We start from the raw sequence: 25,601 nt of genomic DNA, 5'->3' as shown, positions 1-25,601 counted from the left end.
ACAGATGGATAAAACCATGCTGCACTTCAGGTGGGGCAGATGCATCAGGTGCAGAGAGCATTAGATTTGGGTGAGGTGTGATCATTCTGCAATCTAAATTTCAGTGAAACAATAAAGCAGCCAGTATTTACCCTGCACAGAAACAAAATGACTCCACCCCAAATCTAACTCTCTCTGCACAGGTTACATCTGCTGCTACCTGGACTTCCCTCTTGATACTGTATATGTTCTTTAAAAAAAAAAATCAACTTTATTGGATCATTTGTGAATGTGATGGTTAGTACCTTCAACTGTACATAGAGGGCTTATTCCGAGTCTTATGTAAAGGAGCACACAGCTGCCTATTGGCGGTCAGCCGTCTGGCACTTGATAGGCCTCTATATTTAGCATCCGTTTGCACAGATATACCAGCTGGTGTGTCCTTATACGCCACCATTGTTCGCACAATAGAAACCACAACACCACAATGGGAGGTGCAGTTTCTTCACCGGACCACGTTGTTCTATGCTTGTGCCTTTGCATCTGTGAAACACTTGTGTCTGTGAATCTCCCATAGACCACCCACCAAATAGACACGTCTTTGAGAGCACTATTAGACACATCTCACTCACCACCCAGGAATGGCCATTACTTTTCTGCCACATTGATACCATTGGGCCCAATGATCCCAACTGCACCGTTGTGTGCACACTCTGTATAAGCCGTAGGGGTTACCAAGAATATTCATGCACAAACAGTTTACATAGACATTGACATTGTGTGTGGATTACATGCGACTCAGAAGCAGACCCTGGGTGTTGTATGTACGGTATTTTATCCATATATTCTTCTGATTTTATCCTACTGATCTCTGGCTCTTCTCATGAGATATTCCTTGGAGTTCATATCTGGCCTGAACACTATGATGAAACATTTCGGCAGGAACATGCAGATCACCAGAGCCCAACTGGAAGCCAAGATGGCAAATATCTCCATGGCCACCGTGTACTTGCCCTGAGCACTGAGCGAGGCTGGGATAAAGGAGACCCAGACGCTGAGGAAGGCCAGCATGCTGAAGGTAATATACTGGGCCTCATTGAAGCTGTCGGGGAGTCTCCGAGCCAGGAAGGCAACAATAAAACTAATGGTGGCCAGAAGGAACAGATAACCCAGCATGGTCCAGAAGGCAATGGTGGAGCCCTCATTACACTCCTCAATAATGAGCATGGGCAGACTTTGTGTGTTGTTTTGTTTGAAAGGTGGGGCAAGAGACAGCCATGTGATGCACAGGAGGAGCTGTAGCAAGAAACAGATGCCAATGATCATGTAGGACACCCGAGGATTGGTCCATTTCCTCAGACTGCTGCCCGGCCTAGTGGCCATAAAAGCAAACACCACCATGATCGTTTTAGCCAAAATGCAAGAGATACAAAGGGCAAAAACGAGTCCAAATATAACTTGACGGAGCAGACACTTCTCAGGTTGGGGGTAGTCAATGAAAGCCAAAGGGCAGAGGAAACAAAAGGACAATGACATCAGAAGGAGGACACTTAGAGAGTAATTGTTTGCTTTTACTATAGGTGTGAATTTATTTATCCTAAAAAGCATTAATATGACGTTAGGAATGAAGAAGGAGAAGATGGATGTGGTGGTTAAAGTTGCTCCCAGTGGATCATCGTAGGAGAGGAACTCTATGTGCTTCTCAAGGCATCTGGTCTTCTGTGGATCTGGCCACTCATCCCATGGACATTTGACACAATCAACAGAATCTGAAATATAATGCAAAATATTAGAGGCAGGGTTATATACAATAAATTCATATTTGAGAGTTCTATTAGTTGTTATAATCACGTATATGTCAAGGGTTTACCTACATCCATGCACAAGCACGTTACTTAATACTTACTTAGCACCTCCGTCAATTCAATTTAACTATCTGGATTTAAACAAGGATATCCTTAAAACCTGGAGCTTAATTGGGGAGTTTTGAAAAATTCTGATATAGAGTAACAGCTCACCAAAAGACTTAACCCAAGTACAGTACGGATGGTGTAATGGTTAGCATTACTGCCTCACAGTGCTGAGGTCATGGGCTCGATTCCCACCATGACATTAACTGTGCGGAGTTTGTATATTCTCCCCGTGCTTGCGTCGGTTTCTCAGGGTACTCCGGTTTCCTCCCACAATCCAAAAATATACTGGTAGGTCAATTGGCTCCTAACAAATTAACCCTAGAATGTCTGTGTGTGTGCATGTACATGTGGTAGGGAATATAGATTGTAAGCTCCACTGGGGCAGGGACTGATGTGAATGTTCAAATATTCTCTGTAAAGCGCTGCGGAATATGTGTGCGCCATATAAATAACTGGTAATAAATAAATAAATAATAAGTACAGTAATAACTGGTTTAAAGTTTTTCTGGATTTTATAGAGAGAGAGGGCAATCCTCCATTCATCAAGCCCAGTTTGTATCTTCTATGCTCCCAACCACACAACAGACTGATTGGCAGCTGTACTTACCACCGGCAGCCCCTTTCATCATTGCAGGGGCTGCCGGTGGATTCGCCATGTGCCACCAGATTTCACCAGATTTCAGAAGGGGATGCGCAACAGAGCTCCCTCCGCCACCCCGCCACCGGTCCCCGCCACGTTCCTCCACCTCCGCGCTCTCCCCAACCCTGCTCGTCTCCCTAAAGCAGAGATGGGCAGGGTTCCCGTCCCCCACCGATGGGAAACTGGGACGTGCGTGCATGTGGGACTGCTCACCTGCGGGGGTGGTCTGGCGAGTCCCGGCGCTGGATGAGTGGCGCTATATCTGTATGTGCCATCAGGAAGCAAACCCTGAGATAAACATGTCTTATTATAGTGATTACAATATGTGTCAGCAATTATTTATATGATGATTAAATTTGGTCTTATTATACTTTGCAGGATTTATTTATTTTTGCATTATATTTCTTTCCCAATCTTTGTTCACCTGGGGAAAAATACCTTGCCTCTCTGCTAGGGTGGGGGACAGCAGGAAAGTATTTTTTTAAAGAGATGCATCCTACCCTACATATAGGTACCTCCGCTCTGTACACATGACACCAATTCTAGCCTTTTAGTCACCACGATCTCACACTATGTGCTGCTATTATTATTATTATTATTATTATTATTATTATTATTATTATTATTAATTTAGCCATGTTTATTTAGTAATGTTTTTGGAATTTGAGAGGAAACTGAAGCATCCAGTGGAAACTCATGTACACACAAAGGGCCTAATTTACACCTGAATACAGGATAAACTTGGCAAAACCATGCTGCACTGTCTGAGGGGCAGATGTTACATGTGCAGAGAGTTAGATTTGGGTGACTTATTTTGTTTCTGTGCGGGGTAAATATTGGCTGCTTTATTTGAAATTTTAGTTTCAACACACCCACCCAAATCTAACTCTCTCTGCACATGTAACATCTGCCCCACCCGCAGTTCCAATTGTTTTGCCCATTTTGAGAACAAATTTGCCTTGGGATCAAGTCTGAAGTAGGCCCAAAGCCCACACAGATAGGCCAGGTGCTGTGCAGCAGTATTGCTAGCCACCACGCTACCAGATCACTGGTGTATCTATGATGGGAGCAAGGTGTACAGTACACAGGGCCCCTGGGGCCAGGGGTCCCCTACACCATGCAGCCTGCACCCATTTATTTATACTCACCAGTCTGGCGCTGGTACCATGTCAGTCCTCATCTCACTGACTATTACACCCCCCATATCACATACACCTCATACCTGTAAGGTTGGAGATCTCTCCCTGTGGACAGGGGACACACTGGAAGCAGCAGGTGGGTTGTCCTCTCCTAGTTGCTTTTCTGAATCCTGGGGGGCAGCTCTCAGTGCACACCGACACTGGGACCTGAGAAGATTGTGGCTAGGTTAGCTTCTAGCATAATTATCAAACACGGGGGGCAGATGTATTAAGCCTAAAGTGATAAAGGGGAGATAAAGTGGAAGGTGATAATGCACCAGCCAATCAACTCCCAACTCTCATTTTTCAAGCACGTTGTCACCTTGCACTTTATCATCTCATTATCACAACTGGTACTTGTTTCCTATCTGGGCGCCCAGGTTTTCTACGTACGGCACCGTAATGAAATCGGATCGCATCGCATCGTACACACACACGATATTGAACGATGCGATGCGATGCGATGCGATCCGATTCGATTTCCCATAGGAAACAATGTGAAATGGCTCAATTTAGCCAAATTCTCATAGGAACAATAGTAAATGGGCCAAAAACACCCCTGAACATTGAAATGTCCCCCCAAAAGTAGTTTACGCCACCCCGCCATCAACGTGAACCCGAAGCGTGGCGAGCGCAGCGAGCCCGCGAGGGGCGGCGGTACGCGTCCTCCGACCTTTTCATGCCCTACTATCCACGTCGGCGTGGAGTGAGAATAGAATAGTGTGGCGAGCGCAGCGAGCCACCGAGCCCGAAGCGTGGCGAGCGCAGCGAGCCCCGCGAGGGGACGCGGATACCTTCACAGTTATACGCGTCCCCTCGCGGGCGACGCGGACACCTGGGAAGCCCGCGAAGGGACGCGTTTACCTGTGAAGGTATCCGCGTCCCCTCGCGGGGCTCGCTGCGCTCGCCACGCTTCGGGCTCGGTGGCTCGCTGCGCTCGCCACACTATTCTATTCTCACTCCACGCCGACGTGGATAGTAGGGCATGAAAAGGTCGGAGGACGCGTACCGCCGCCCCTCGCGGGCTCGCTGCGCTCGCCACGCTTCGGGTTCACGTTGATGGCGGGGTGGCGTAAACTACTTTTGGGGGGACATTTCAATGTTCAGGGGTGTTTTTGGCCCATTTACTATTGTTCCTATGATAATTTGGCTAAATTGAGCCATTTAACATTGTTTCCTATGGGAAATCGAATCGGATCGCATCGCATCGCATCGCATCGTTCAATATCGTGTATGTGTACGATGCGATGCGATCCGATTTCTCTACGGAGAATAGCATGGTGCGCAATTAACTTAGTGGGCGCCCAGATAGGAAACAAGTACCTCACAACTTTATCACTTCGCCAGGCTTAATGTAGGCCTGTAGTACGCATGCGCTAGTCCATCCTGTAATAAAATCCTGCTACTTCTCTTTTGTCGCTGATTGATTGCAAGTTGACTGTCAGGAAGCCCCTGTTTGGTGGTGGTTACTGGCAGTTTTCTAGGAGTGTCAAGTAAAATACAGGTGTGGTCAGGCATTTGAGGGGAAGTCATGTGACGTCAGCTCCAGCCCCCATTTAGCCTGTTTCTATCGCAGCTGCTGAGTAAGTCCTGGGCTACGCACAGACTGCACACATTGGAAACATCAATCGATGGTGAGCTGCTTGTCAATGGATTTGCAGCTATTCGCAGGCCTGTTTTCGCAAGCTGTGCTAAGCATTTGTACTGTGCAAACAAATAATACTGTATTTGTTTGATTATGTCTATGTACTGTATAAAGAGGATGGTGTATGATAGAATTAATCACATATCTTTATCCGAGCTTGGCGGATCTTGGCCAGATTTGAAATGGGCATTTTGGGGTGGAAAATAGGTAACCACAATGAGATCACATGGAACTGCTCTGTCTTGTGACAGTGTGAGGGGTGGCTCAAGGGGGCGGGCTGGCATGGCTACTGCCTGGTGTGCTGTGGCATGAGGTGCCACTGCAGTCTATTTTAATGGTCATCCACCAGGCAGGAGGCTGGAGAGACAGAAGGCTGGAGTGACAAGATGCAGGCTTGAAATACAGCTGGCTGGAGTTATTGGGCAGGAGGCTGAAGTCACATGCATATAGAGACTAGAAAGGCAGGAGGCAGGATTGGCAATGAGCAAAAGGATGGAGTGACAAGGGACAGATCCGGGGAAGGAGGTTGGAGAGACACGGGGCAAGAGGCTAAAGTGACAGGGAAGAAGAGACATGGGAAAGCAGGTTGGAGAGACACAGGGGGCAAGAGGCTGGAGTGACAGGGAAGAAGAGACATGGGGAAGCAGGATGGAGAGATACAGGGAGCAGGAGGGTGAAGTAACAGGGGAGTAGAGACATGGGGAAGCAGGTTGGAGAGACACAGGGGGCAGGATGCTGGAGTGACAGGGAATTAGAGATATGGGGGAGCAGGTTGGAGAGACACAAGGGACAGGAGGCTGGAGTGACAGGGAGGTAGACACATGGAGAAGGAGGTTGGAGAGACACAGGGGGCAGGAGGCTTGAGTGACGGAAGTAGAGATATGGGGAAGCAGGTTGGAGAGACACAGGGGACAGGAGGCTGGAGTGACAGGGAGGTAGACACATGGAGAAGGAGGTTGGAGAGACACAGGGGGTAGAATGCTGGAATGAAAAGGAAAAAGAGAAATGGTGCAGGAGGCTGGAATACACGTGGAGAAGGCTTGAGAGGCAGAGGGAGACAAGGCTGGTTATACTCAGCAGTGTTGCAAGTAAGGGGGTACGGCGTGGTACGGAGTACCCGTAAGAAATATGTTGCAGGTACGCAGTACCACTTACCCCCTGACCCACTGTCAATTCTATATTTATGTTAAGTCGAAATATAATGCACCCGCAGCCCGCCCACCCAGCGTTATGATTGGTGCTGTATGAAGCTACCGGCTACTGCTGATTTAGCCTGTCACACTGACAGGCATCAGCAGCGCCGACAGCATGAAGAGCAGGCTCCACTATTGTAAGCACAAGCTGCCCGGCTCTCCCCCAAGCAAGAGCCAACCCACCCCCAGTCATTCCCTGTTTCTCATTCCCTGTCTCCTGTGTCCACGCCTCTATTGTCATTTAGTCACTCCTCTAGCTTTGTGTGACTACGCCCCCCTCATGACACATGGCCACGCCCATTATTGGTGGAGGCTATCAGTACCACTAAGAAAAAAATTCTACTTGCACCACTGATACTCAGTTGCATGATGATACATTGATTACACTACTACACAACATCTTCCAGGGCATAAATATTGAAAACTGATTAAAGACAATGTCAGAAATAGTTATTTTATTTACTTATTAAAGTTTAAAAAGAATTTGAATATGTTAAAATATTTTATTAAAATATATGTATCTAGCGGTTGTTTTGCATACCCTATCCCACCTTCCCCAATATCCATAGGTCCCCATTCTAAAATATCTTCCTCACTCCCCTATTGCCAATAGAACCCTCTAGTGGTCTTTAAATATAATAACAGTACCCCCCTAACACCCCCTTAGTAACAAGATATAACATTTTTATACCCTAATCCCGCCACCTGGAAAAAAAGCCTCTTTTTTGGCGCTGCATCAGATCACCTGTGACATCATCGTCCGGCTATGTGACCCATGTCAATTCCAACAGAGGTCAGTAAAATCTCCACCCTCCGTCTTTAGCTGCCTTTGCCATCCACTCCCAGCACCCATACAGCATCAGACTGTCAATCACTGCCGATATGCAGCTAATCTGGGACCAACGTCACACAGACATACGTCATATCCGCAGTACAGGACCGATGTATGAGCATCGGCATAAACACCTAGACATCAATCAGGCCCAATGTGTAGTTTTCATATTGCCTGTACTCTTGCTGTAATGTTGTTACATATGGAAATAACGCAAAACCAACCAATAGCATTGCATTGTTTAGATTTCATTTAATTGTTCTCTTTTTCTGACACATTCATACCTGTTTGTCTTCCGTAGCCCAAAGAATCAGACTTGAGTTGATTGTGAAGACCTGACCGAGAGACGCTGTGATGTCATAACTACCGACCTTTACTTGCTGTATGACATCACTTGGACCCAGCTGCCAATTCACTATGTCATAGATGGCAGGTGGGTCTCCATTCTCATCAAAGTAGAGTTCTCTCCCGCTACTCAGTTTTACCCTCACCCTCTTCATATAGCGTAGGAGCTGCAGATGGGTAAATCATTACAACATTCGTTTATTGGACTTCATCTACTGAAGGAGACTTGGAAGAATAATTTACTTTTTGTACATTCCAAACCCTTTAGTACAATATTTCTTGTCCTCAACTTAACAAATGCCGCAGCTCCATAATTCCCATGTACAGAATAATACAATGTGGTGCAACCTACTGTAAGTACCTATAGGCCAGTAAATTGGCAGTAATTTATCTTTGTATTTGGTAACATTGGTCCATATTACATTTTATTTTGTCAACCATAGCGTTCATGTACATTTTACTGCCTCACAGATCATTGCCATCTCTGAGTTTGTGGAAGACTAGGTACGGTTGCCACCAGATTCCCATGAACAACTGGTAACACTCATGGTTTGGTGCACCTTCTCCAAATGGGGGCACATTATGGCCTGCGAGGTGAGCACCAGATGCTACCAGAATGTTAATATGTAATAGAGACAGAGGTATGAGGCACTGAGGATGTCAGGAGAGCAGTGGACTTCAGGATTGATGAGAAGATAGAGGCACCTGGAGTTTCCAGGCGCAAGGTGGTTTTCCAGAATGATGAATGGTACTCTAAGGCTGGCCATACACTAGAAAGACCTGATTGTTATTCTTATTGTGTCACGATTTCCCTGGACTCACGGTTTGGGGCATTTTTGACACCCGATATGCTAATGATGTGCTAACAATCCATCATGCGATCCAGCTACCGCATACGATTGATTGTCTCACGACAGGGTGAGAGTGTCCTGAAAAATGCCACTCAAATGAGTCCGGTCTTATGAGCCATCAAATGACCGATTGCATGTGCAAAAAAACAACAACTCATAATCTGCACCCAATTACCCAGTTGTGCAGCCCATATGATCTGAGGGTCAACCTCTCGACCCGTGGGGCCACGCATGGACCCGATATACCACAAGATGTGCACAGATCCAGTCACATGACCAGTCCAAATCGTGCATTCATACACAATATCGCTCTAGTGTGTTCTGGCACAGCCAAGGTATGATGCATGAGAGTATCCCCCTTCTTAAGGGTGAACTGTGGGCACCCAAAGTGATTGGGATTTCGAAGATAAGAAGGGCTACAAAATGTTATAGAAACTTAGAATTTGACGGCAGATAAGAACCACTTGGCCATCTAGTCTGCTCCTTTTGTAAACATGTTACCTCAAACCATATTTGATCCTTATATCTTTGTAAGGATATCAATATGCCTATCCCAAGCATGTTTACATTGTACTACTGTATTTGCCTCTACCACCTCTGATGGGAGGCTATTCCACTTATCTACTACTCTTTCTGTGAAGTAATTTTTCCTCAGATTTCCCCTGAATCTTCCTCCCTCTAGTGTCAGTGCATGTCCTCGTGTTCTGTTGCTCCTCTTCCTGTGAAGAATGTCTCTCACCTGTACCTTGTTAAAACCCTTGATATATTTGAAAGTTTCTATCATGTCCCCCCATTTTCCCTTCTCTGCTCTAAACTATACATGTTAAGATCTTTTAGTCTTTCCTGGTACGTTTTGTGATGTAGGCCATGCACCATTTTAGTTGCCCTTCTTTGTACAGTCTCTAATGTATTTATATCCTTCTGGAGATATGGCCTCCAGAACTGAACACAGTACTCTAGATGAGGTCGTACCAATGACCTATACAGTGGCATTATTACTTCTTTCTTTCTACTGCTGATACCTCTCCCTATGCAACCAAGCATCTGACTTGCCTTCTTCATTGCGTTGTTACATTGCCTACCTGCCTTTAAATCCTCTGAAATAGTGACACCTAGATCCCTCTCTTCCTCAGTAGTTTCCATTATACTTTATTTACATTTAGTCTTTAGATTTTTGAGACCCAAGTGCATGATTTAGCATTTTTTGGCATTAGTTGCCATGCTCTTGACCATTCCTCTAATCTACCTAGATCATCAATCATTTGCTAATTTAAAGTGTTAATCCAATATGATCCTTGTCCATAATACCCCTTCTAATCAATCAAAAATTAAAGCTTCCCTCATGGTATTCTAGAATTAAGTATTTTATCCTTTAAATTGTCCCCCAGTTGGATCATACTTTGGATTTGTGACTTGATAATTATCGTTTTGAGAAATTATACCAGTACCTTAGGAAGTGAGTGACCTGGAGATTATAAATCACTGACTTAAATACACAAAGGATCATTAAGATCCCTCATATTTCTGAGCAAGATTCATATTGGGAACTTGGAGTTTCCTACTTTTCAATTGGGTTTAGCTCGTAACTTCTTATCTGTAAAACACTGAGGATTTCCTGAAGTCCTTTTCCACATCAGCCCACATACAGTATAGAGACGTCCATGAGAGTGGCCTAGACTGCTGGGTCATCTGATGGAGCCAGGAGTGAGGAACCAAGGCAGATGTAAATGCATCCCATAGACAGTGAAGGAGGGAGTAGAAACAGATGATTTATCATGGTGGATGATCATGCATGGGGGTTTCACTTTTTTTTGAGCCGACATGTGCCGACAGGCGGTATTTCATGCCCTACCATCCACTAGGGCTTGGTGGGAAAATAAAATAGTGTGCCAGCGTAGCGAGGCACCATGCCCGAAGCATGGCGAGCATAGCAAGCCATGCAAGGGGATGCAGAATCTGTTGAAATCCTCGACAAAAAAAGTCCATGTCGACATTTTGACTGTCGACATTCCCCGTGTCGACCTAGTGCTTGTGTTGACCTAATGAGCTGTTACAGTCACATCAACCTGTGATTTTCTGTAGGCTACAAGTCAGAAGATAACAAGGCATACTGCAACTTTTAGTTCCGACACATGTAGAGAATGTATTATATGCAGAATATTTTGACAGATCGATTTAATAATTTGTTTCTCACCTGCCATGGACTGAAATGAGGAAGGAGATCATTCCCTTTGCTGTCTTCTCTGAGATCTTTCAAAGCATTGGCCACAGCATAAACGGCAGTGTAGATATTATAGGAAACCCTTAAACTGGAGACATCGTTGTAGCTGTTCTGGATGCTGCCTAGACTCTCTTCTCCTGTACACACTTGGTCTTGGACGGACAAACTCTTCTCATTTGGAAACTTGCAGCTGAACACTTCCTTCCAAAATGCCCTCACCAGATTCCCCCCTAGAGTCATGTTAGGATGAATCTTATTAAGAAATTCTCCAAATCCTGGAACGAGACCACTGTAAAAAGCTAAACCAACTGTGCCAAGCAGCAGGTGAGAGAAATGTTCCATATACTGTAGAGTAGTAGTAGACCACCCTTCACTAGCCACAAATAATATGTCCGTAATGTCCTGTTTTATAATTTCACCCAAGATCGGGAGCAAATCGAGTCCCGTGGCAAAGACAACCACAGTTCTGGCTTTTGACCCCTTGATGACTCTAACTATGTGTGGAGCATTGCGATCTTGCTTGCTAGTTAAAATGTTCTCCATGAAGGCCACACATGCTCCAGCCTTGATGATCTCTTGCCTGACTACCTGAATTCCCTGCTGGCCATAGTCATTGTCCACAGCTAGTAGGCCGACCCAGGTCCAACGGAAGTGCAACACAAGCTTTGCCAGTACTAGGGACTGGACTGCATCGCTAGGGACAGTCCTGAAGAAGGAGGGGAACTGTAACTTGTCACTTAGAAAGGAACTGGTAGAATAATGGCTGACCTGTTGGAAAAAAATATATGGTGACAGGACATAATCTTGACATTGACAATTTTGATTGGAAGAAGACATCGGCTTACTCAAACTGTAGCTCTAAAGGGTCAATGTACCAAGCCTTAGAGAGAGAAAGAGTGGATGGAGATAATAGGCCATCATGGTCAAACGCTTGAACGGGCCATTAGTTCAACGCGCTTAAGTTAGACATTTGAAAAGGTCGGTGGGTACAAAAGGTCGACACATTCAAAAGGTCAATATTGAATTGGATGACTCAATAGGTTGTCACAATTTGGGGGGGGGGGGGGTAATTTTCTATATTTAATTCCCAATTAAATTGAATTGTTATTGCCACCTAATCTCCAGTCTAAAGTGGATATATACAATTGATGCTGGATATCACGCTGATCATACTTATTATGGATGGGTTTAGCCATATATAGCAACCTAGGGTTACTAATACTGTAATCCCCCAGCTAGCTAGGGTGTGCTAACCTGGAGCAGACCAGCCCTACCAACACAGGGGGAATCACACTCCCAAACCCATCCCATTAGCAGTAACATATATGTCTGGGCTTAATAGCCCAGTGTAAGGCCACATGATAATGGCTTACTACATCTGAGAGCCAGCTTACCTGGAGCTACCCCTGGCTTCTCCAGGGCTGGTCTGCTCCAGGGTAGCACACCCTAACACTTTATTAACACTTATTTTTCCTATCACATTGTATATATTTTGTATTTTAATCCCACCTTCACTTCCCTACATAGCACCTATGTGCTTCTTATTAACCCCTACTAATTTTCATTTGTGTGGTGCCCTGGAGTACTCAGCCTGTGTCGGCATGTTGGGGGCCCACACCCCAGACCCATACCCAGTATTAGGGACCCCCAGTGACAGAGTTGCCTTGACGTACGGCCTGGGGGCTTAGCCCTATATCTGCAGATATACGCAACCAAAATCTCTGTGTTATCTGATTATTATGTAGTTATGTTTCACTCAGTGTGCAATTGGGATACCAAATGTTTTTTCCTAGCTAGAATTACCCTTCCCTTTTGGCACCTGAGTGACACACCTCTGATTGAGCAGCTTACCAACAAAAATAATCTGATGTCATCTTTGCCTGAGCAGGCAGGGTCATGCCTGGATTCTGACTGGCCTGCCCAGCGTTTCTATGGACACGTCCACCATTTTGGAGGCATGCTCATACAACGCTGGGTAGACCCGTCGGATTACCCATTGCTTGTCACTCTGTAGGCTAGCTCCCCGGAGAATGAAAAATTCGATGAAGGCGCTGGTGGCAGGAGTTTGCACATGTGCGTAACCGTGCCTATGCGAACTTCCACCATATGCCGTGCTAGCTAATTCGGACCACGGCCACTTCTCAGACCCTCGAGTGGCTGCCGGTGAACCATTGCGTGAGGTGCAGCATTGGGTAATTATCAGAATGTACTGAATGCAGTAATCAGCAGAAAAGTCCTTCCTGAGCTATCCCCCAAATCTTCATGACCACATACTGTATCAGCTATCTCAGTTCCTGAAGGCCAATGTCTTGGTTCACAGTACGGGCAAACCCATCGAGACTGAAGCGATAGCCGTCATAAATGCTCAAATAAGAAATTGGAAATTCAAATAATAATTTTTTAATTACAGTTTACAATATAATTTTCAAGCCATGTATCACATGCCCAATGGGGTGAGTGGATATAAAGGTTCCAAAGGGAATTTGGATCAATGCATGTCAACCTAAATACTGTCAACCCAGTGACCCATACCCAATTTACATACAGTATATATATACATATATATATAATTCTATTCTTACACATAAAAAATATAATTCAGCACCTGGTCAGCGGCAACATTGTTGGTTAGTAAAAGATGACTTTGCCGGATTCTCCTGCTCAACTCTGGATTATATTTGGACACATGAACAGTACAGATATCACATACAGTATATAAGTGTTTTAACTGAAATATTATTGAATTATTAAATAAATAAATCAGTCCTCTGGTTAGCAGACTATGCTGAGACTTGTAGTGCTATACAAGCTGGAAAAGTTGCCAATGATTCTACCTGAGGGTATTGGTAGAGTCCCAGTATATTGGCAGTAGATATAGAGTGAGTGGAAGAGGCAGAGCCGATGAAGGCACTGAGCGGAACATTGCGTAGACAGCGATAGTTGGGGATGGTCATACCGTTTCCTGATAACACTTGTAAAGTCCCCGCTGTGTTCAGTGGTGTCACTCCACATGAATCATACCACTGCACCCCCAGGGACACATTAGGCAATAACCTTCCATCTTTGTTGATCTCATCTACAGCAAATAAGAAGGCTTGAAGCTGCTGGTAATAGCCAAAGTGAAACCTTGAGAAGAGATGAAATAATAATAATTATAATGGATAATCACTTACATATAACATCCCGGTGTATTTATGTGAGTTAGTCATATGAGCATGTGGGAGGTCTGATGGTCATGTAGGTAGGTCTTTGGGCTTCCGGGTGGGCTCATGGACATGTTTGTGCAATTTGGGATCTGGTTGGTATGTGGATGAGTGCGATGGCCATGCGGGTGAATCTGGTGGGCATGTTAGAGGTCTAGTGGGTATGTGGTAGGTATTATGGGTATGTGGGTGGTCTAATGGGCATATGAGATAGTATGATGGACATGCCAGTGGATCACAGGGGCATATGAGAGATTTTAGGAGCATGATGGTCTGTTCGATGGAGATGTAGAAAGTTGGATGGGCATGTTAGTGCATGTGGTGGGCATGTAAGAGTTCTTATGGGCAAGTAAGTGGGTTTAGGTATGATGGGAATGTAGGTCTGATAGGCATGTGGCAGGTCTGATAGGAATATATGTCTGATAGGCATGTGGGTAGGTCTGATGGACATGTGGTAGGTCTGAAGGGAATGTAGGAGGTATAATAGTCATGTGGGTAGGTCTGAGGTAGATGTGGTAGATTTGAAGGGAATGTAGGGGGTCTGATTGGCATGTGGATAGTTCTGATGGACATGTGGTAGGTCTGATGGGAATATAGGTGGTCTAATAGGTATGTGGGTAGGTCTAAGGTACATGTGGTAGGTCTGATGGGAATATAGGTGGTCTAATAGGTATGTGGGTAGGTCTAAGGTACATGTGGTAGGTCTGATGGGAATGTAGGTCTGATAGGCATGTGGGTAGGTCTGAGGTATGTGGTAGGTTTGATGGGAATGTGGGTAGTTCTGGTGGACATGAAGTAGGTTTGATGGGAATGTAGGAAATATGATCATGTAATAGGTCTTAGAGGCATGATGGAGTTTTTGATGGCAATGTGGGAGGTCTGACTGGCATATAAGTAATGTGATGTGCATGCATCTTGTTTTGCAATTTGCTTTTTAAAAAAATAAATGCAAATATTTCATCACCACTTACATTGTGCAGATGGTCGCTGGAGGTATTTCAGCAAAAGAAGGATACAGGTAAACATTTGTGATGCGAACCGGTAACACAGCCCCCAGTATTACATCTCCGGGCTGTGATATTCCTTCAAGACTCAAAGACTTCAGATAACATTGGTGGTCCTCGTTACAGGAAAAGGGAACAATTACAGTTAGGAGGAGGAGCCAAACTGTGCAATGTAAATGAACCATAATTTAGAAACACCTGTGGAGATAACACAGAATCGTAATTTTTTAAATAATGGCTCAATCTTAGTTTTGCATAAATCTCAAGATATCTTCCAACCCGACCTCTACGCTCCTCACAAGATCTGAGTCTCTCGTCCACACTCATTACTCGCTCCCACTCCCGACTGTAGGACTTTCTTCGGGCTGCACTCACTCTGTGGAATGCCCCCCCAAGCACAATAAGACTCTCCAGCAGTCTCCAAACCTACAAGCGTTCCCTAAAAACTCACCTCTTCAGGCAAACTTATCAAATTCCAAAACCAGCCACTTAACCTTCATATACCGTTCCTATCTAATCACATCCCCACTGTACAGTCCACACATATCTACTCTCTAGATTTTTCACATTTTCCATCCTCCATCAACTCTCTGGGCAGATAGGATAACCAGATTCTGCCGCAGACTCCGTATTGGAATAAAGCAAAAAATGGCACTAGGTTAGGGAGCCGGTGTCTGGATTCTCGGCACCCTAGGCCAAACTTCAACCTACTACATATCCCAACCACACACTGCCACCAATTTAACAAAGGATATCTAGCATCGGTGACTTTCAAGTCTTTAATAAATTACAATTAAATAGATTGCAAGACATCTACTGCACAGAAAGAAGCCTTTAGAACATAGATAATATAACATAATTACAATAAAAATTAAATTTTAAGTGAAGTTGCCCATTAAAAATGAATGTCAATTTTTTAAGTAAATGTAAATAAATTTACGAATAAGAAAACTTTTTTTTTAAATACCATTTTTTACTTGCTGTAATTTTATTAAAAAAATAAGAATTGACTAATGCTAAATCGTATAAAATTGCCATATTAAACATTTATTTTCTTTGTTGTTACTTTTGTTTTTGTTTTTGCATTTTCTGTTTCTGTGCTTTCTTTAAGACCGAAATAAATAAATTACATAAACACATAAGTACTGTAGCTAATATTCCAATACATACACTAATATACAGCTCTAATCTACCATGTAGAAACACACATCAAACACAATAGTTTAACGAAATCACAAAATGAATGTATAGATCTGTGTTCAATGCTTTTGCAATATGTAGCTTGTATGCTACAGTAGATGTTTTATTTGCTGAAGAATAATGAAGGAAGAAGAATTTTCTTATTGTGCTGTACTTGGACTTTAGACTGTATCTGAATTATAATATTTGTCATAGGAAAGACGAAATTGACGGGGAATAAGTTCATTGTAATTGGTATTTTAAAATACTAAATAATTGCCTATCAAAAACATCAAATAAAATACAAAAGGGAAATATTATATACTGTATACAGACATAATTACATAAAATTGAACCATATATTTTTATTTTATTTTATGTACAGTAATTATAATTTCTTGATCCATCTAGAATAATGATAATAACTAATAACAAAAAATATCTACATGAGTATAATTGAACAATGTATGTGTGTATGGATGTTCCACAATAACTAATAACAATAATGATTTAACTAATCATCTACAAACTTTGCGCAGTACCTTATCATCCTAAGGCAGGGGTGGGGAATCTTTTTTGTGCCGAGGGCCGTTTGTATGGGGAAAAAATCCTTTGGGGGCCAAATGTAAAAATTTATCCTACAAATTGTCCTGCTGCAGCCGTCCCACGCTCCTGCGGCTGCCGCTGTATAGTACTGACAGTCTCCGGCTGCTGTTGATTAAGAGGAATCTCATGAGAACTACCAACCTCTCGCGAGAATTTCCCTGTACTTGACTCCCGGCAAAGCCGCCGGGCGGGTGGGCGGGCCACTCAGACAGGCTATGGGGGCCACATATGGCCCCCGGGCCTGAGGTTCCCCACCCCTGTCTTAAGGGATGATCTAAGTTTGAAGATGGGCTTAATCGGACAAGCTCTTGAGAGCGCTATTTCTGTTTTCATGCATTGTGATACTCTACAGATGTATCCGGCCTCTTCTATCACCAGCTCCCGCCAGCCGCCAGTCTCCCAGTCTGATGGTGCTACTCTCCGCCAGCACTCGCCAGCGGGGAGGTTCTGGCGAGCACTCAGACTCCATTAAGTGGACCCATAAGGGCCTATAAGGGTCCATTAAATGAAAAAATGTCACTTTACAAAAATCTGTAGATATTATTGTGAGATCGATCCCCAGTCATTTCTTTTTTCTCTTGACATTGAGCATTTTAGGGATCATCTGTATTTGCTGCAGCAGGTACTGCCCTGCCGTGGTTGGGAAGGGTAGGTGGATATTTGAAGAATTGCTCTGGCTGCTGCAGCAGCTCCTGACCTCCTGTGGATGGGAAGGGAAGGTGGATAGTTGGAAACCTGCACTGGCTGCTGCAGCAGCTTCTGCCCTGCTAGGGTTGGAAAAGGAAGGTGGATATTTGGAGACCTGCTCTGGCTACTGCAGCAGCTTCTGCCCTGCTGTGGTTGGGAAGGGAAGGTGAATAGTTGGAGACCTGCTCTGGCTGCTGCAGCAGCTTCTGCCCTGCTGAGGTTGGGAAGGGACGGTGGATAGTTGGAAACCTGCACTAGCTGCTGCAGCAGCTTCTGCCCTGCTGTGGTTGGGAAGGGAAGGTGGATAGTTGGAAACCTGCTCCGGGTGCTGCAGCAGCTTCTGCACTGCTGTTGTTGGGAAGGGAAGGTGGATTGTTGGAGACCTGCTCTGGCTGCTGCAGCAGCTTCTGCCCTGCTGTTGTTGGGAAGGGAAGGTGGATTGTTGGAGACCTGCACTGGCTGCTGCAGCAGCTTCTGCCCTGCTGTGGTTGGGAAGGGAAGGGGGATAGTTGGAGACCTGCTCTGGCTGCTGCAGCAGCTTCTGCCCTGCTGTTGTTGGGAAGGGAAGGTGGATAGTTGGAGACCTGCTCTGGCTGCTGCAGCAGCTTCTGCCCTGCTGTTGTTGGGAAGGGAAGGTGGATTGTTGGAGACCTGCTCTGGCATCTGCAGCAGCTTCTGCCCTGCTGTGGTTGGGAAGGGTAGGTGGATAGTTGGAGACCTGCTTTGTTTGCTGCAGCAGCTTCTGCCCTGCTGTTTTTGGGAAGGGTAGGTGGATAGTTGGAAACCTGCTCTGGCTGCTGCAGAAACTTCTGCCCTGCTGTGGTTGGGAAGGGTAGGCGTAACAAGAATTGCATAAGCATAAACTTTCACCCATCCATTGGACAGGCCTGAAGACTAGTGTGTGTGTGTGTGTGTGTATGTGTGTGTGTGTGTATATATATATATATATATATATATATATATATATATATATATATATATATAGTATATATATATATACTCTTGTCTTATTTATATACTATATATATATATATATATATGTATATACAGTATATACCCCTTGAAGAAGTCAGACAGACGAAATGCATTGGGCAACCTACAGCCTCCTGCCTACCACAAAAGATAAGCCTTTAGCTATATTTGTCCTACTCATTACTTGAAATTTTTATGTCTTTTTCAATGATGGATTTTTTTCATTTTTCATAATATTGTACTAAATAAACTAAACTAAATAAACTTTCCCTGTTTTATAATTAATTATTTGCATAGTTAGTAATTTTTATGTATCCAGTCTTATATATTTTATTTATTTAAATTATACAATTAGTCACCGCATCCATATCCATTGTTTTCACCTTTCTATTTAAAGTAATTTACCACTACTTTGTACTTAAGGATTGGCTGACACCCTATATATAAGAAGGGGATATTGTTAATTTTTGGGGACATTTACTAAGGACATACAAGTGGCGATACTATATATACATATATTATATATATGTAGGTCTGTAGGTCAGCCTGGCACTCACTGTGAATAACTCAATTGTCGTGGGTGTGTGTGTGTGTATATAAAATAATGGTAATGTAATTGAATAAAATACGATAGCAATATACAGTATGATCACAAATGCAAGTAAATGAGTTAAAGAAATATTGAAGTGATGAACACGCAGCTTTAACTGGGCTGTGCCTATAATAAGTATAACAAAAATAAGACAGAATAAGGGTCAAGGGCTTTTTGATAAACCTAATATTGTACATGAAATGAAATGATATCGTGTTACAGTGTGATAGTGAGGAGTGATCAGCCGTGTACCAGTACTTCATACTTACTGTTGCACACTTTGCATTCACAGCTGAATTTCCATTTTTGTAAAGGGATCACTATGTAAATGCAGTATAAATTATCTATATATATACCCCCGTGTCCTTGCATTCCACAATACTTTTATATTTAATTTACTTCTATGAAAGAGATGAAAATAATTATTTGTTTGTGATTTCATCATGAGATCTGGGACCATTATTTTCCTGGGAGAAAAATGACATCCTTCCTGCTACAGATGGGGATTCCCAGTGGCATACAGTAATTCATAATACATATTTCACATTGTCTGGAGAGCCCATTTGTAATGTATTTTCAGACAGGTGTCTAAATGAGATGGATCAAAGAAATGCTATATTTTTTTTATATAAACATCTCAGAAGATCTATTATTATTATTATTATTACTATTATTATTATTATTATTATTATTATTAGTAGTAGTAGTAGTAGCAGTAGTAGCAGTAGTGTAGTATTAGTAGTAGGGAAAAGTGGCTCTAAATTGCACACCCTCAGTAATGAAAGGTGCCATCTGCTGAGAATAAAATGCCTTACACAGAGAGAGAGGTTGTTGGTATATCATTGGCCAGTGATATTGGCCTGCCCACCAATCGTCCAGGTCACCTCTTGTCGAGCAGGTCCCTAGCATTATGGAGTCACCACCTGGGACGCAGGGAACCCCGAAACATGATCCAGCTAAGGACCCCCCCAGGGCATCACAATAAAGAATAGTGATAGTAAAGTGGTAAAATTATAAGTATGAAGGTCCTTACTATATGTTTGGAGGTAGAGAGTGTGTGAAATAAAGAGTGCGTACATAAATAATAAAAAGTGACTGTGTATTTAAGTTGTGATGCCCTGAGATAGGCCCGCCAGAGCAGCCCGGGGGCCCCAAGCCCAGATGCCAACCCCAAATTTTCTGACACTATGTACAAATAAATAGGACTTATGCCTCTGTCTGAGTGCAGTCCATGCTGGTTCCCTGCTTGAAAACATAGAGGGCGGTGGGGGATGGGTGCTAATCTAGATGAGGCATTCTCAAACCTCAGGTGTGTATTTCTACACAGACACATAGTAGGGAAAAGTGGCTCTAAATTGCACACCCTCGGTAATGAAAGGTGCCATCTGCTGAGAATAAAATGGTTTACACAGAGAGAGAGGGTGGAAATGCACTATGCCATCATTCTCATCAAAGTAGAGTTGTCTACCACTACTCAGTTTTAGCCTCACCGTCTTCATATAGCGCAGGAGCTGGGAGAGATACAGAAAAATGATGGGCTTAGTTTAGAAACACTTGACTGTTTATATCTCTGTCATTATCACACTCGTTTGACACACCAAATCATGATTATTCATCCATATTTATTGTAAATGTATTAAATATTGTAACACTAGTGGACAATGCTCTGCTTGGAAACCTTGGGTCCTACCATTCCTGTGGATGTTATGTTGACATGTTCCCCTTATCTAAACATTTTTTCAGACTGAGGGGAGTTATATAATGCCTTGAAGAGTGATAAAGTGGAGAAATAAAAAGAACTCACCAATTAGCCCCTAACTGCAATGTTACAGGCTATCAGGGCCGGCGCCACCACTAGGCAAATCTAGGCATTTGCCTAGGGCGCCGGTCACTGGAGGGCGGCATTTTGCCCCCCGTGCCGCGGGGGTACCTGTCCTGCGGCGCTGTGTATTTAAAGCTGGCGGCGGCGGCGGCAGCGGGGGGTCCCTGCAGTCAATAAGAAATAACGAGCGCTATCCGCCGGGCTATGCCTTGCACCGGCCGCCCTGCAGGCTTTGTTTGAAAAATTACAGTTAAGGGCTGATTGTTTGGTAAATTGTTAATTTTCCACTTTTTCAGGTCGAGTACATCTGCCCCCATATACACACGATTACTGATGTCAGTGCCCTCTTTTAGCAGGATAGTGTGACCAACCATGATAAAAATGTTTCAGGAAGGACAATGACAAAGAGTTTGAGGTCTTTACTTGGCCTTCAAAATCCCCAGATCTCAACCTGATAGAGAATGTTTGGTATATACTAGAACAATTGATCCATGGATTCCCACCCTCAAAACTAACAGGACCTAATGTCCAGACAGACTGGACAATTTTGCCCAGTGTGTATTGTCAACATTGATGGGAAAAATCGCTGGGCTGAAAATCGCTCAGTGCGTACACAGAGTGATTTTTTGCCCGATTTAGCGATTTTCCCAGGGGAGGAAAACTTTCCATAGCAGGACTTTCCATAATGTCCTGGTTTCAGATACCATAGGATAATGGTAGAGGTCTTGTGATACCATCAACAGGTCACAGCTGATTTGGGTGGCACAAAGCTGGAAAAACACAATATTAGGCAGATGTTTTTACTGTTATGAGTAATGGGTGTACTTCTTTAATGAATAATATAGTATTGATTGTAAATTAATTAGGTCAAGCAGTGGCGTAGCTATGCTGAGGCAGCCCCAGCGGTGGCTTGGAGGAGCCAGAGCCAGCGGGGTCTGCCTGGGCGCCGAGAATAATTGAGCCACTGCTGCTGCCACATTGCGCCTCTCGGGAACAGGCATTGACAGCCACCGGCGCTGAATAGAAGGACATCCCCCTCCCTCCATAGCGTGCCGCCCACCCATCCTCCCTCCCTCAGTAGGCTGCAGCCCGTCCATCCTACGTCCGTAGCGTGCCATCCACCCATCCTCCCTACCTCCGTAGCGTGCCACCCACCCATCCTCCCTTCCTCCGTAGTCTGCCGCCCGCCCATCCTCCCTTCCTCCGTAGTCTGCCGTCCGCCCATCCCTCCCTCCGTACTGCTGCCCGCCCATCCCTCCCTCTGTACTGCCACCCGCCCATCACTCCCTCCGTACTGCCACTCACCCATCCCTCCCTCCGTACTGCCACCTGCCCATCCACCCTTTCAATGGGTAGTTCTGGCTGCGTCAACAAAAGGTAAAAGGAAGCCTGAATCTGATGGAACATTAGAAGCGCCAGAAACTATTTAGGCAGGGGGGAGCTAATTTTATAGTTACGCCCAGCGGCGTAGCTACGTTTTGGGTGCCCCCTGCCGTTAGGGGGGGGGGCGCCCCCCGCCGCCCATGCAAACCCCCCCAATCCCCCACAGCCTTACCTTTCACGCTGGTCCCGGCGGCTCCGTTCTTCTGCTGAGGACCACCACAAAATGGCCGCCCCCATACAGCAGACAGTTTCTGTCTGCTGTATGGGGACGGCCATTTTGTGGTGGTCCTCAGCAGAAGAACGGAGCCGCCGGGACCAGCGAAATAGGTAAGCCTGCGGGGGGATTGGGGGGAGGTGTAACTATAGCACCGCAGCCCCCGGCGCCCCCATATGCACAGCGCCCCCCCCGCGGTGGCTGCGGGGCTATAGTTACACCACTGGTTACGCCACTGAGGTCAAGGTAACATTTAGACAACAGATTTCATTAATCTAATTTTCTTTTGTTTTATTACCTGCCAAGGTGTGAAATTTCATATATAAGCACAGATGGCACGAGAATATGGACATTGTCCTTTGCTGCCTTCTCTAAGATCTTTCAAAGCATTGGCCACAGCATACACAGCAGTGTAGATATTATAGGTAATCCTTAAATTTGAAACATCATTGCAACTGTTCTTGATGCTGCCTAGGTTCTCTTCTCCTGTACACACTTTCTCATGGATTGCCAAAGTCTTCTCATTAGGTAATTTGCAATTGAAAACTTCCTCCCAAAATGACCTCACCAAATTTCTTCCTAGCTTTACGTTAGGATGGATCTTATTTAGAAATTCTCCAAATCCCGGAATCAAACCATTGTAGATAGCTAAACCAACTGTGCCAACAATCAGATGAGAGAAGCATTCCATATATTGAGTAGTTATTGACCATCCTTCACTAGCCACAAATGAGATGCCCTTAATGTTTTGCTTCATTAATTCATTCAGGATAGCGAGACAATTGAGTCAAGTGGAGAAGGCAACCACAGTTCTGGCTGTTGACTCCTTGATGACTTTAACTATGTGTGGGGCTTTAGCATCTTGCTTGCCAGTTAAAATATTCCCCATGAAGGCCACACATGCTCCAGCCTTGACGATCTTTTGTTGGACTACCTGAATTCCCTGTTGCTCATAGTCATTATCCATAGCCAACAGCCCAACCCAGGTCCAACACAATCTTTGCCAGTCCTAGGGACAAAATGGCTGACCTGTTGAAAAAAAAGATGCAGTAATGGAGAACAGAAGGTGGATGACAGGACCCATTCTTGACTTGTCCATGTTACACCAGTAGAAATCTTAAACGGCGGTCTATTTGAGATCTGGGAGTGGATGCCTGTTGGTTGCAACTGAATCCTGATAAAACAGGATATACAATGGGGGTAATTCAGACCAGCTAGGTTGTGTATATTCACTGCCTAGCGAGCAGATAAACACCATAACCCCGAACACACACCGCCAAACGCACACCTCACTGCCCAAATCCCCACCCTACAATCAGTTAGCATGCGTCCACACAGAGGAGAAATCTATCGATGGTTACTCTCCAGCGAATGATTTCTCCTCTGTTCATAAAGAAAAGTAATTCTTTACTTACTTCCTCGTGGATGGTTCCCAACGAATTTAAAGTGGGCGCTGATGTCATCTGACATCATCTGCCTGCCCCAAGCAGGTGTACACCCAGCATTTCCATGGACAGGCCAACGAGTTTGTGGACATGACCGTGAAATGCTGGGTGGACCCCAGCGACCACCCCCTGCCTGTCACACAATTTAAGAACGCACCGGGGGTGTAAAATTTCGCTGAAAGCATTCGCTCATGGGGTTTGCGCTCGGGCATGAGTGACTATGTGCATGCGCACACCCCCTCCTTCGGAAATGGGGCCGAATTCGGACCTGTACAGACAGATCTGAATCGTCCCTATGAAAAGATCTTACTGGTAAAGGACAAGCAGCTTTCCCAAATATCTGGGATTACTGTAGGTCTGGAAGTTCAGAGCAGACCACGTTGTGGCTGAACATTTAATTATCGAGTATGAGCCATGATCTAATCATACTTCTTTCATCTTAGTAACATACAGATTCCGAACTTGATTTTATCAGAAAATCTTTCTACTTCTACATATGTGTATTTGTGTCATCATGCTCGGAACACAGCAATGCCCTCAACCTGGGTCTCACAGCAAAATAATTGCACCACTTGTAAAGTATCTGGTACAAAGTGCAGAAGTCAATGTTACTATGATACCTTAAAATATCCATACCTGACCTGACATACTGCATAACACACATATTGTATTCTCTTTACTGGCCCTAATTCTAATTCCTTTGGTCCCCGCGAGTTTGCATGGGGGACCGATGGTGAAGTACTGTGCATGCCATATGATATTCTCATATGCCCGTGTGCAGGGCTTCTGTGCGGGTGCCTTTGCCGACCTGCTCAGTCGCCGTGGCACTCGCACATAGAGGACAGGACAGGGGCGGACGGGGCGGTGGCGGTGCTGGGACATGGAAACGCCCAGCTTTTTAATGAGCATCCCATGCAGCTGTGATGCAATGTGCCGGGCAGTCGGTTGACATCACATGACATCAGCCGCCCACCCTGTCTTCGTCCTGAGCGTCTCTTTTCTGCAGTATGTTAAAATGTCAGTTATATAGCAGATCTATATAAATAACATTAGTATTATCATCAACATTATTAGTCAGACTCCTATTGGTGGTTTGACCATATCAATTGACTAACTGACAGGTTCCGGATTAAACGCTTAAGTGGTATTCCTGGAAATCTTCCCAACTGAGCTGCGCTGGTGGCGCTGACCACTCTGGTAGATTTCTGAGCTATGTCACTTTTTGTTTCCCTGGGGACTGCCACTGCAGATTGCGGCACCCGGGAATTAGCATAATGCATTACACACTTAAGCCCGCCCCCAGGACTCCTATTGGCTGGGGGGCAGGCTAAACTGTGTAATGCATTATTCTGATTCCTGGGCCCTAGAAATCAGTGCTGATGCTGGGGATCCCCGCTAGTGATCGGCACAAATATGTGTCTTTATATCCACGAAGTCTCTCACCTTTTTCTTTATTTACTTATCCCATTTACATTGGAAACTTTTTGAATAAATCGAAACATTTTTTGCAGGCAAAGAATGGGTGTTTTGCCTGTGTTTGTACCACATGTGGTTTCCTGATTAAAGGCAACAGTTTTTCACATCCCCTGTCAGGCAAAGTGACATACGATTCCATCTTACCTGTAAAATGCGGTTTTTGGTCTACCAAATGATTTGCCCGTGCGGATTATCTTACATTCGTAAGTCTGAACCCACAT

The 25,601-nt window shown here is 44.5% G+C and overlaps 1 protein-coding gene across 1 annotated transcript; it reads right to left on the bottom strand.

Moving 5' to 3' along the window:
- Nucleotides 1–840: 840 nt before the first annotated feature.
- LOC146073375 (extracellular calcium-sensing receptor-like) lies at nucleotides 841–25,601 on the bottom strand. Its single transcript, XM_083180554.1, has 6 exons — nucleotides 25,525–25,601; nucleotides 13,632–13,923; nucleotides 11,179–11,565; nucleotides 7,665–7,892; nucleotides 3,755–3,878; nucleotides 841–1,748 (listed from the first exon to the last, which is right to left on the bottom strand). The coding sequence occupies exons 1-6, from the start codon at nucleotides 25,599–25,601 to the stop codon at nucleotides 841–843; spliced, it is 2,016 nt and encodes a 671-aa protein (XP_083036680.1).

This window comes from Crinia signifera, chromosome 4, assembly GCF_055691185.1.
Source record: "Crinia signifera chromosome 4, ASM5569118v1, whole genome shotgun sequence".
NCBI classification, from domain to species: Eukaryota; Metazoa; Chordata; class Amphibia; order Anura; family Myobatrachidae; genus Crinia; species Crinia signifera.
The sequence above is the reverse complement of the archived record's forward strand: the minus strand, read 5'-3'. Positions and strand labels throughout refer to the sequence as shown.

Excerpts from the sequence above, each read along its gene's own strand:
- LOC146073375 (XM_083180554.1), bottom strand. The coding sequence starts at position 25,601 with ATGTGGGTTCAGACTTACGAATGTAAGATAATCCGCACGGGCAAATCA. Across the intron at positions 7,893-11,178 it reads ACATTACGGACATATTATTT|CTCCTACGCTATATGAAGAG; the intron begins GTGGCTAGTGAA and ends ACCCATCTGCAG. Across the intron at positions 1,749-3,754 it reads AGAGATCTCCAACCTTACAG|ATTCTGTTGATTGTGTCAAA; the intron begins GTATGAGGTGTA and ends ATTATATTTCAG.